Source organism: Gadus macrocephalus, chromosome 16 (assembly GCF_031168955.1).
Source record: "Gadus macrocephalus chromosome 16, ASM3116895v1".
NCBI lineage: Eukaryota > Metazoa > Chordata > Actinopteri > Gadiformes > Gadidae > Gadus > Gadus macrocephalus.
Window position 1 is genome coordinate 28510590 of NC_082397.1, and position 12153 is coordinate 28522742.

Below are 12153 nucleotides of genomic sequence, written 5' to 3' on the forward strand. Positions count from 1 at the left end.
ATGTTTGTTAATGTATTGCGTACATCATTAAATAGAATCACAGTTACCGCATATCATATGTGTGTCAAGTTTTCTTTGCCGAAATTTAGTTTTTGTTGATGCAGAAAATGCTTTTCCATGTGTGAATTAGGCCATATTATTGGGACATAAACTGAGCCATTTGAAGTTTGAAATTCATGTGGTCATGCATCTGTCTCATCGGAGACTGCAAACGCGCTGTCAAAATATCAACTCGTCAAGATTAAAATGCTCTCATGGCTCTTAAAGTGGATCGGAGATGGCACTCTCATTGGTTTATTGCACGTTACACCCAAACCATGCCTACGGGTAATTAGGCTACTTCAGACCAACCCATTTTAGATTTGCGCCGGGCACAAGAGTCATTCATGCGCTGGTAAAATAGCAACATCGCCATAGAACCACCCACAAAGCTACTTGCACTTGGCGCTTCTCACTTGCGTTTCAGACCTTTAAAATAGGGCCCTAGGTAACATGGTAACTATGGTAACACAGGAAGGGCCAAAACACAACTCACTCATGCAATGCCATTATCAACCACTAGCCGTCTAGAGCAAAAACAAATTGTGGAGGCAGAACAATAGTTGCAAGCAACCATATCGGGGTCCTACTGTCTGACCATATGACAGTATGACCGACAGTATGACCGTATGACCGACAGAATGACCATATGACCGACAATATGACCGTATGACCGACAGTATGACCGACAGTAAGACAATATGACCGAGAGTTTGACAGTATGACTGACTGTATGACCGCATGACCTACAGTATGACAGTATGTCCGACAGTATGACCGTATGACCGACAGTATGACAGTATAGCCGACAATATGACCAATATTGATAAACCAGGGGGATATCAATATCGCAAGACATTTCGGGAGGCTCAAGGAGGAGAGTAAAGTGTAGTCTTGTGGTGGACTCTACAGACATAATTCACCATAGCCCGTGTTATTTACATGTTTTCGTTGTGTTATAGGGACACCGTCTCTTTGAGATCACGTCACTTGTGTGTTGATATGACGGTCGGCGCGATGTTTGAATTTAACAGGTTTTTTTTGACAAAAAGAACAACCTGCCGTTGCTTGTCGAGGTGAGAAATCGTCTCTTCCCTTATTTTATTGCAATTTATATAGTTTATAGACAGAACGTCTTACCTGGGAGAGTTTGTCGATGGCGGAGCCGTTATGTTTAAAAACATAACGTCTTACCTGGGCGAGTGTCGCTGCGGTGTGTGCACGTGTGTGTGTTCTTACCTGCGTGTGTGCCGATGGCGGAGCCGTTAAACGTCTTACCTGCGTGTGTGTGTTTGTGCGCGTGTGTGTGCGCGCTTCCGTGTATGTGTCGCTGCCTTTGTGTTGACGTGCGATGTGTGCGCATCAGTGTTAATTTTGTCAGCTATTTTAGATTTAGTCTTAGTCTTAGTCTTTTGACGAAAATGCTTAGTATATTTAGTCACATTTTAGTCATTGTTTTCCTTTGTAGTTTTAGTCTAGTTTTAGTCTACGAAAAGTCCTTACATTTTAGTCAACTTTTAGTCATTACTTTTAGTCAAAATGTTTTCTCTTTTTAAACTAGTTCAATTAGGCTAACCCTATATAGGCTATATGGCTATATGCTAAGTTGTTCCACTAAAATAGAGTACTAAAGTGAAAACATTACGTTGTCCTGGCAACCGGATTTTCAGTTCTAAACAACCGAACGAGAGATGGCGTTCTCCATTGCTTCCATGTGTTGTTTCTTTCAAAATTAAAATAAATCAATTTCAAGAGGTGAAAATCACTACCAATCGAAAAATGTCGAGGCGTTCATGTATTCCCCTGGGGTATTAAAAGGAAAAGTTTGCAAACGTTAGTTTAGTTTTTTTTTTAATATGAAGACAATCTATTCTCAATATTACTTACATCATTGGTAAAGCAAACTCACAAATCAATTCGCAAAAAGATTGTTCCTTTTCTATAAAAGGTTTGTGTGGCATAGGATTTCCCCTTTTTAATTTGGTTTGTGTAGAACCGAAAATCTGTTGCTCTCGAAACGTGACGTCACACTTTAGTACTCTTGTCTGTTCAGCCTTCAAAACGATAGCTGGTAAATTGTGAAAAATGCATTAAACAGTAATCAGAAAACGCGGTTATATGCTATAAACCCTATAGTATCATGGGTATAAAGGCTGGGACGAATGTCAAAGTCCACCTTATGTTGAAGTATAGACCGTGGCGATTCCCATTGAAACGAATGGCGCGGTGATTTTCTTCAAAACGAGAGCCGGTAAATTGTGAAAAATGAATTAAACTGTAATCAGACAACGGTTATATGCTATAGACCCTAGTATCTGTGGAATAAAAGCTGGGAAGAATTTCGAATCATGTACAATGCATAACGTTAGCTCATAGCTGAGTGGACCATACCTCCCGTTGCCAAGTCGTAGCTAAGGTCCGTCCTATTTACTGGAGGAGTGAACAGTTGCATAAGAACCTTACGGGAGTGTACTGATTGGAAAATATCATGCATTTTGAATGTCCAAATAGCACACCAATAATGTTTTCGTCCTGTCTCGTCTCGTCAACGAAAACAAAATGACATTTCGTCATCGTTTTTATTATCACAGATCTATTTTTAGCTCGTCAACGTCTCGTCTTAGTCACGGAAAAAAGGTCGTTGACGAACATTTTTCGTCATATTTTTCGTTAACGAAATTAACACTTTCGTTAACGAAATTAGCATGCTTGTGTGTGTTGTGGCAACCCGCTACCCCAATGAGCCGGGTTCCAGGTATAAATCACGCTTGGCAGTGTGGGTTAAAGCCGATCACGGCATTTATTGCAGACAACTTAAATCTCATAATGTAGACGCGGTCTCTAAAACCGGCGAAATATCAGGCTATTCCTCCCGATTAGGAACGGCACCGGGAGGTGTGGCCCGATCCCTGCCCTAGCCGTGAACACCCCCTGTGGTGTCCGGACGACCACGTGGCAGGTCTCGTATGTTCGGGTGTCCCCGTGTACGCATGTCACCTCCATGGGTGACCCTTCCCTTCCCCCCGCCAGGTCGGGGCGGAGGAGGGTGACCATGCTGCCAGTGTCCAATATGGCCTGTGTGTGTTTGGTCATCACCCTCGCAGGCACGGTTGGGCACCCGGACGCTTCCTTTGCCCAACAGGTGTCCAGCATGCAGGGCCGGCCCGTCCCCACGTCCGCGTAGGCCGACGGCACCGTCCCGTCCCCGCGCTGCGACCTCGTCTCCCGCTGCGACGCCGGCGGCAGCAGTGTCCCTTGTGGCGGCGCCGGTGTCTCTTGCGGCGGCGGCGTCTCTTGCGGCGGCGGCGTCTCCTGCGGCGGCGGCGGCGTCTCTATTGCGGCAGCGGTGGCGTCTTTGCGGCGGCAGCGTCCCTTGCGGCGGCAGCGTCCCTTGCGGCGGTGGCGGAGGCGTCCCTTGCGGCGGCGGCGGCGGCATCCCTTGCGGCGGCGGCGGCGTCCCTTGCGGCGGCGGCGTCCCTTGCGGCGGCGGCGTCCCTTGCGGCGGCGGCGTCCCTTGCGGCGGCAGCGTCCCTTGCGGCGGCAGCGGCGGCGTCCCTTGCGACGGCAGCGGCGGCGTCCCTTGCGACGGCAGCGGCGGCGTCCCTTGCGACGGCAGCGGCGGCGTCCCTTGCGACGGCAGCGGCGGCGTCCCTTGCGACGGCAGCGGCGGCGTCCCTTGCGACGGCAGCGGCGGCGTCCCTTGCGACGGCAGCGGCGGCGTCCCTTGCGACGGCAGCGGTGGCTCTTGCGGCGGCGGCATCTGTCCCGTCCGGGTTCTGCATTACGAATTCGTGGGCTACTTTACCGGGGGGTTGTAGCGGATCAGCGTGTGCCTGCATTCTCCACCATATGTGGCAACCCGCTACCCCAATGAGCCGGGTTCCAGGTATAAATCACGCTTGGCAGTGTGGGTTAAAGCCGATCACGGCATTTATTGCAGACAACTTAAATCTCATAATGCAGACGCGGTCTCTAGGGCCTCCGTGGGCCTCTAGCTGCTCGCGGACCCGAGCGCTTCCTCCTTCCTTGCTCCCGTTCCTGGTCTCCCCAAATGTCGGTCCTCGTGCTCCTTTTATAATGGCTCCTCGGCTTTCGGCCAGGTGTCCCCCAATCAAGCTGATTGGGGTTCGGTCGGTGCTCTCCGTCGCCGGCTGATGGGTGACAGTGGTATCGGCCATCCAGGACCAACCCTCGGGCTGGTCCGGGCCGAGGTTTACGGGGCGGGATGCCACAGTGTGTGTAGTGTTTGCGCATGTGTGTGCGTTTCTGTGTATGTTTGTGCGCAAGTGAGTGCTTGCGTGTGTGTTCTTACCTGCGTGTGTGCCGATAGGGTCGGCACACGAAATCCTACGGATTTCGTAGGACCCCTAATAATAATAATACTAACAATTACATAGGGCTCCTACGGATTTCGTAGGACTCCTTATGATAGAATGGCAATACCTGCATGTATCATTTTAATATCCTACTTCTAACATAACGTCATATTATAGGTGAATTTTGATTATATTAGCCTATTTATTTAAATTTTTTATTGCACTGTATTTTTACTGTTAAAATTGTCATTTATATGGTTCCAACTGAGTTAGTTAACATGAAACCAGTGAAGTAACTGGATATCACATACACACAGACACACGCACGGGCACACACACCCACACACGCGGAAACACATGCAAACAAACTCACACTCGCACACACATAAACACACACACACACACACACACACACACACACACACACACACAAACAGACACACACACAAACACATGCACGGGCCAAGGTACGCAGGGCTCACCCTTTGGGCTTGCGTGGAGAGATGTCCACTGAGGGTCCAGGATGAGGAAGATCCGCAGGATACATATCTACCCACATCTGGACTTGACCCTGCGCACACGCACGCACGCACACAGGCAGGCAGGCAGGCAGTTAGGCAGGCAGGCAGGCAGGCAGGCAGGCAGGCGCACACACACACACACACACACACACACACACACACACACACACACACACACACACACACACACACACACACACACACACACACACACACACACACATTATAAATCCACCCCATCCATCCCTGGTCTTGCAAACTCACCCCCCACCCCACTACCTGGTCTAGGCCGGGTCTGGCCTTGTTGAACAGGGTCCGGGTCTCGATATGCTCCGGGACCAGCCTGCAGCCTGAGGGCATCTCCCCCCAGCGGTGCAGGATCTTCAGAGACAGGTGCTCGTAGGACTCCACTGGGACGTCTGGGCAGGAGAAAGTCCTCATCACAATCTTCATCATCACCATCATCTTCATTATCATCACCATTGCAATCCTCATCATCATCCTGATCACCACTATAATGAAGATGAGGTTGTCCCCTGGTACCTTCGTCCATGAAGACGGTCTTGCCGGTGAAGACCTTGTCCTGGACTGTGATCCTGCCGGGTCTGAACAGAGGCTCCTCCAGATGGCTGTCTCTGCACAGCTTAGCCAGCAACTCAGAGGGCTTCAGACTGTCTCTCCAGGCGTTGTAGCCCGCCCTACAAGGTACAGATACATCTATAGAGACCAGCAGCTCAGAGGGCTTCAGTCTGTCTCTCCAGGCGTTGTAGCCCGCCCAACACATACAGATACATCTAGAGAGACAAGCCGCTCAGATGGCTTCAGACTGTCTCTTCACGCATTGTAGCCCGCCCTACACGGTACAGATACATCTTACACCTCATATAGAGACCAGCAGAACATCGCACACCTCATATAGAGAGACCAGCAGCATATCTTACACCTCATATAGAGAGACCAGCAGAACATCGCACACCTCATAGAGAGAGACCAGCAGCACATCTTACACCTCATATAGAGAGAACAGCAGCACACCTTACACCTCATATAGAGAGACCAGAGGTATGTACTGAGTCTATATACAGATCTAGTATTTCTACTTGATATACTCTATATTGGGTCTAGATGGTGTCTAGTACAGGCTGTATTCGCTGGGCAGGCCGCGGGTGGCTAATTTATATACTCCATACATATACATATATATGTATAGATAGTTATTCTAGTACAGGCTGTATTATATAGCTATATTCTTCTAGTACAGGCTGTATTTGCTGGGCAGGCCGCAGGTGGCTACATGATATACTCCATACATGTGTATATTGTGTATATATATATATATATATAGTTATTCTAGTACAGGCTGTATTATATAGATATAGTTCTTCTAGTACAGGCTGTATTCGCTGGGCAGGCCACAGGTCGCTCGGTGACGGCTATAGAATCGGTTCTCCAGGTCGATCCTGGTCTCTCCAATCAGATCGTCTCCTCCCACCATGTCATAGTCGTAGATCAGCACTGATAGGACTGAATCCTGGGGGAAGACCGCCTGGAACTCAAACGACCTGGGAGCGAGGAGTAGAGAGGAGATTATAAAGGAGAAGGGAGAAGAGGAGAGGATAGAGAGGAGGGGAGAGAAGAGAGGATGGAGAGTAGAGGAGAGGAGGGGTGGAGAGGAGAGGAGGGAGAGGAGAAGGGAGAAGAAGAGAGGAGGAAAGGAGGGGAGAGGAGAAGGGAGAAGAGTAGAGGAGTGGAAGAGAGGAAAGGAAGAGGGAGAAGAGGAGAGGAGAGGGGAGAAGAAGGGAGGAGTAGAGAGGAGAGGATAGAGAGAAGGAGGTAGAAGAGGAGGGGAAGAGGAGAGGGGACGGGAGGAGTAGAGAGGAGTGGATAGGAGAGAGAGGAGAAGATAGGAGGGAGAGGAGAGGATAGGGAGGAGGAAGGAGAAGAGGTGAGGAGGAAAGGAGAGGAGAGAAGAGGAGGAGAAGTGAGGAGAGGATAGAGAGAAGGGAGAAGAGGAGAGGAGAGATGAGCAGAATATCTACTGTATAATCTATAAATTTAAGAAATTCTGTATGAATACTGAGAGATTGCTTGACCCGTTCCAGTCAAGTAAAACTAGTATAACTGAGTACCTCCCGAACACGGGGTTGAGCTGCTTGGGGATGTAGTTCTCTCTGTCCTTGATCTCCTTCCTCCCCAGGCGGAGGACTATGTATGGGTCTGACTTCCCGTCCGCGTCCGCAGGGTGCAGGTTTGATGCCTGGAGACACACAACACAAAAACACAACAACATGACAACGCAATCAAAGACAACACAACAGAGAAAAAACATCACAACATAGATCCCCAACTGTAGGACTCAGGTCTCACCGAGACAACGTAGACCCGGATCAGGACCTTGGCGGGTCCGTTCGGAGGGATTCCTCGGTTGACCCGTAACTGACCAAGGTCCTCCTCCTCTTCCTCATCCTGGTCCAGCTTGATCAGAAAGAACCGGGCCTGTAGGGACGCACATCCACCCACATCCATCAGATGATCAGAGCCTGAAACATCCAAGGCCACTTACCTTACCCTTCTGATCCATCCCGAGCACATACCCAGTCCTCACAGCATCCTATGTTCAAACCCAGGTCTGAAGACCCCCCGGAGACCTGGGAGGCTACCCAGAGAACACATCCCTGTCCTCACACCGTCTTATGTTCAAACCCAGGTCTGAAGACCCCCCCGGAGACCTGGGAGGCTACCCAGAGAACACATCCCTGTCCTCACACCGTCTTATGTTCAAACCCAGGTCTGAAGACCCCCCCGGAGACCTGGGAGGCTACCCAGAGAACACATCCCTGTACTCACACCGTCTTATGTTCAAACCCAGGTCTGAAGACCCCCCCGGAGACCTGGGAGGCTACCCAGAGAACACATCCCTGTCCTCACACCGTCTTATGTTCAAACCCAGGTCTGAAGACCCCCCCGGAGACCTGGGAGGCTACCCAGAGAACACATCCCTGTCCTCACACCGTCTTATGTTCAAACCCAGGTCTGAAGACCCCCCCGGAGACCTGGGAGGCTACCCAGAGAACACATCCCTGCCCTCACACCATCCTATGTTCAAACCCAGACCTGGAGATGGACCCCTCTGGATACAACCCAGAAAACTGTCCGCATCGCACAATGAGTTTGTGTTTTACTGTTTCAATGATTATTTCTCATGTTATCATCAAGTTTATATAGCCCTCTGTGTAAACTTTATTAATCTGGGAAATATACGAATTATTGTATTAAATGTCGACAGAAAACACAAAACTCAGATATGACAATTGGATCTGTATGTTGTGCTACTGGAACGATATTGGTTTGGCTTCCAGATAGAGAGCCCTGAAAGAAGCTAAAGGACTGGCAGTCACACATTCCCATCTTCATGAGTGGGAGTAACACTTTCTTACTAGGTTTTTGTATCTGGTATTCATTTGCAAACATGAATATAGGCCTTCACCATAGGCGTCGATTTCGCTAGGGACGCTGGGAACCAGTACCTACTAGTTTTTGTAAAGTTTCATGTACCCACCACTTAAAAAAATATATTATATTAAATATATTTTTTGTATAACTGACCGTTAAGTTGTGTTTAACTGGCTAAGCATTGACCACTGTCAGAGAAAGTGGATTTTTTGCATCTGATTCACGTCTTTCATATCACTCCGCAATTATCAACCCCAGCGTATTTGTTTGCTAAGCGACGTCAACGTGTTTGTCAAACTATTTCTCTGCTGATCAACACTACGAATGGTAACAAATAAATTGTAAAAAGTATATATTTTTATTTTATTTATATAGCACTTTTCATACACAAGGCAGACACACTGTGTGAAGTAATATTTTCGTTTTGGCAAGTAGCTGTGTAATAATTATCCCTGGTCATTATCCCGTTCTATACATTATCCCTGGGATAATGAATAGAACGCCGGTCATCATTGAAAATAAGCCCCTTCAGGGGGTCGCAAGAGCCCCCCGCTTCGCGTCGGGGTCCGGTTTGCCCTGTCTGGGCTTATTTTCCCGATAATGACCAGCGTTCTATACATTATCCCTAACTTATTTTTGTATGAGCTGCCAGCATGGCTTGGACAATGGATGGGGTATTATTACCAATACTCTTTGGCTGGGATGCAATGAGGCATCAGACAATCATTTTAGCCTGAATACATACGTAAAAAGCACCAGGTTGCTAGTACCATGGACACTATCAGAGCGATAACCTCTTGAACTTACTGGATGTGGTAGGCTTCACCACGGGATGCATCTGCACACCACCGCCACATTAATAAAGGTAAGACGCAATATTTATTGCTTAAGATTTTGTTTTTTGCACTCAGGTGGTCGGCTATTTTAACTCTTGCAATTTATGTTAGCCATAGCCACCAAGTAGCCTAACTTATCCATGGTTTGCGTTCGTACAGTGTTGGTTATAGTGGAGATGAAAACACTGTTAGACACTACCAGCTTTAGGATTAGGACTGAATATGCCACAGACAAATAAAGTGGCATTGTGGCTGACCAAACTTCCTCTTTTCCCCGGCCCGGACATGTCCACTTTTTACGTCCCGTCCGGGGCGTCCGGGTTTTTTTTATTAATTGATGATAATGTCCGGTTTTCGGACATTATCTCGTCGCATATTTGTTTTTGCCTCGTCGCATATTTGTGTTTCTGGGTCTTTCACATAACCTACTAGTTATTACCATTGTATATGTCTATGGTTATTACTGCCTTCCAAGTTCTGGAAATGGTATCTCCCTTACGTTCCACCTTCTTGCGCGAGCTGACTGTAGAGAGAGTCTGTCATTGGGCGACCGATCTCAGGGTTGCCAGAGCCACGATAATTATCCTCCAAATACGACCATTTTGAGCCTTTGGTACGTTACTTTGCCATTTCCAATCTGGCAACATTGAGCACCTTGCTGCTTCCACTCTGTTTACAACAGCACATTACATCTGCAGCCATGCCTAAACGTAAATGTAAGTTCACGGACGAACTAAAGAAAAAATACCCATGTTTTCGCCTCGGCCGTGATGCTTCGGCCCCCCCCCCACCCCCCGCGAAGAAATGTCCTCTTTTTCACAAACTCAAATCTGGTCACCCTAATACAAATACATATTTTACTGTTTAAATTAATATTGCTTTCACAGGGCTCATCTCTTAAACACATGTGGTAAGTCAAGGTGATTTAATATCAGGTTAATAACAAGGCGATGAACGGATTTTAATTAAAGACCTCACTTCATATAACTGTAATGCATGATATTTAACCTCATATAATGTTATGTTATATGAGGTCACATGTTTAATAAGTAACTCTTTTGTACGTATTGCTTGAATGTATAAGAATGTAGTACGGGATAAGATAAATGTTAATGAGGACCGGGGAGGGCCCATGGATTGGATTTTAGAACTCTGTGAATGTCTAGGAAGTCACAGAGCTCACGGCCCGGTTGGGCCAGTTCTTTTGCAAACAAACTCAGGTGATGTTGTTACTCAGCACAGTCACAATAAAGCCTTGATCATCCAACCCTAGTCCTTCTCGCCTTCTCGACCTCTCGTGATTTGTTCGAGTATTAGACCGTGGCTTTTATCCACGACATTAGTAAGCTACATGGGTATGCCCTCTTTCAGAACCTTTCATGCACAAAAGAGAAAAAAATAGTGCATCCTCATTGTACCCAGCACTTCTGAAAATGCACTTCCAAATGCGTCTCTGTCCCCAGCACATTTCAAACCAAACTGACGCCCATGGCCTTCCCATAGTCTACTATCTGGGAAGCCGTTCAGTGTGAGCCATTCATTGGTTTAGGATGTGTGGTGTGTATCAACGAATTAGGGTTATCATCCTGCGGAACCAGTGGTAGTGTCTCAATGTCTGCTGCTGCCTGTTAATAGTGAAAGCGGTGTGCGAGACACAGAGGGCTGGGGAGCCAAGCCCCCCTGATTGTCCCCCTGACCCCTGACTCTAACCCTACTGCAACATTTTGGAACAAGACACGGGCATAAGAATTATGTCAGAAATTGGAGTCAAGGATTTGTGGCGTCGTAGAATCTTCCAAAAAAAAAGATTTTTTCAAAACACTACACACAATTAGCACAACCACACAGAAAATTAGCAGAACACCTCAGACCGAAATGAAACACTCTTGTCAAAACGATACAGTCATTTATCAAAACCATATTTTGTCACCATATGAAACAAACACGCTTCAGATGACTGAATTCTGTCTGAACCAGTTACACACTGCTGGTGCTAACCTTTAACACTTTTTGGCAATTCTACTTCTCAATGTTTAGAGTACTGTATATGAAGTACACCGCCGTTGAAACGTCCTTATGACAGATGCCAGTGTATATCTAAGATTTTTCTGAACTCTCCAGTCTCCCTCAGCGTCAATCCATGGTTAACGACATGGTCGACTAGTGTTGGTGTTAAATTTGGTCCTGTGTATGTGTGCACGTCTAAGTATGTGTCTATGTTTGTGTGTGAGTGCACTGACCAGTGTGTGCATGTGTGTAGCTGTGTGTCTAAGTGTGTGTGTGCAAGCATTTGTGTGTGTGTGTGTGTGTGTGTTAAGTTAAGTTAAGTTATCCTTTATTGTCCATTCTTGTGGGAAATTTTTTCACTGCTTTAGACCAATCCGGGAGCCGGTGAACACACACACACACACACACACACACACACACACACACACACACACACACACACACACACACACACACACACACAGAAGAGAGACCATGTCAGAGGTCCACACACATGGGGGCACACAGCACATCCGGAGCAGTGGGCAGCCGCAGTGGGCAGCCGCAGTGGGCAGCCGCAGTGGGCAGCCGCAGTGCAGCGCCCGGGGAACAGGTGGGGGTTTCAGGTGCCTTGCTCAAGGAGCCTTAATCGTTTGATAATTGTGTGATACTTTTGATTTTAGTGTTTATGCAATCGAAAAATACTATAATAAAGATCTCTCTTTGTAACTGTCTGCAGTGCCGCCTAGTGGCGTTACAAGATAACCAACCTCACAGACTACGTCGGTATAACCTGCACTGCAGACTGTGGCTCTGGAGCTTTTCCAGTTTTGAGATAATTACTTACGGAAACATGTAAAAGCTAAAACTAAGTCGATTATTCGATCATTTTGGAAAACAGCTAAATAATAATAAGTAGGGACATGCCCGTAGCAGAACCCCCCCCCCTCCCCCAACACAACTGAATTAGAAGTGCAAAGATACTTCCTGAACTCAGAGACA

General features: G+C 47.4%; 1 protein-coding gene across 1 annotated transcript in view; it reads right to left on the reverse strand.

Annotated features, from left to right (window-relative positions):
* Positions 1 to 12153, reverse strand: part of fer1l6 (fer-1 like family member 6) — a 137336-nt gene that overhangs the window by 10168 nt on the left and 115015 nt on the right. Inside the window, exons 35-40 of the mRNA XM_060074699.1 lie at positions 7244 to 7372; positions 7006 to 7133; positions 6268 to 6438; positions 5420 to 5574; positions 5156 to 5295; positions 4838 to 4926 (exon numbers count right to left, since the gene is read on the reverse strand). Of these exons, the coding sequence (XP_059930682.1) occupies positions 4838 to 4926; positions 5156 to 5295; positions 5420 to 5574; positions 6268 to 6438; positions 7006 to 7133; positions 7244 to 7372 (812 nt within the window). The remainder of the gene's footprint in view (positions 1 to 4837; positions 4927 to 5155; positions 5296 to 5419; positions 5575 to 6267; positions 6439 to 7005; positions 7134 to 7243; positions 7373 to 12153) is intronic.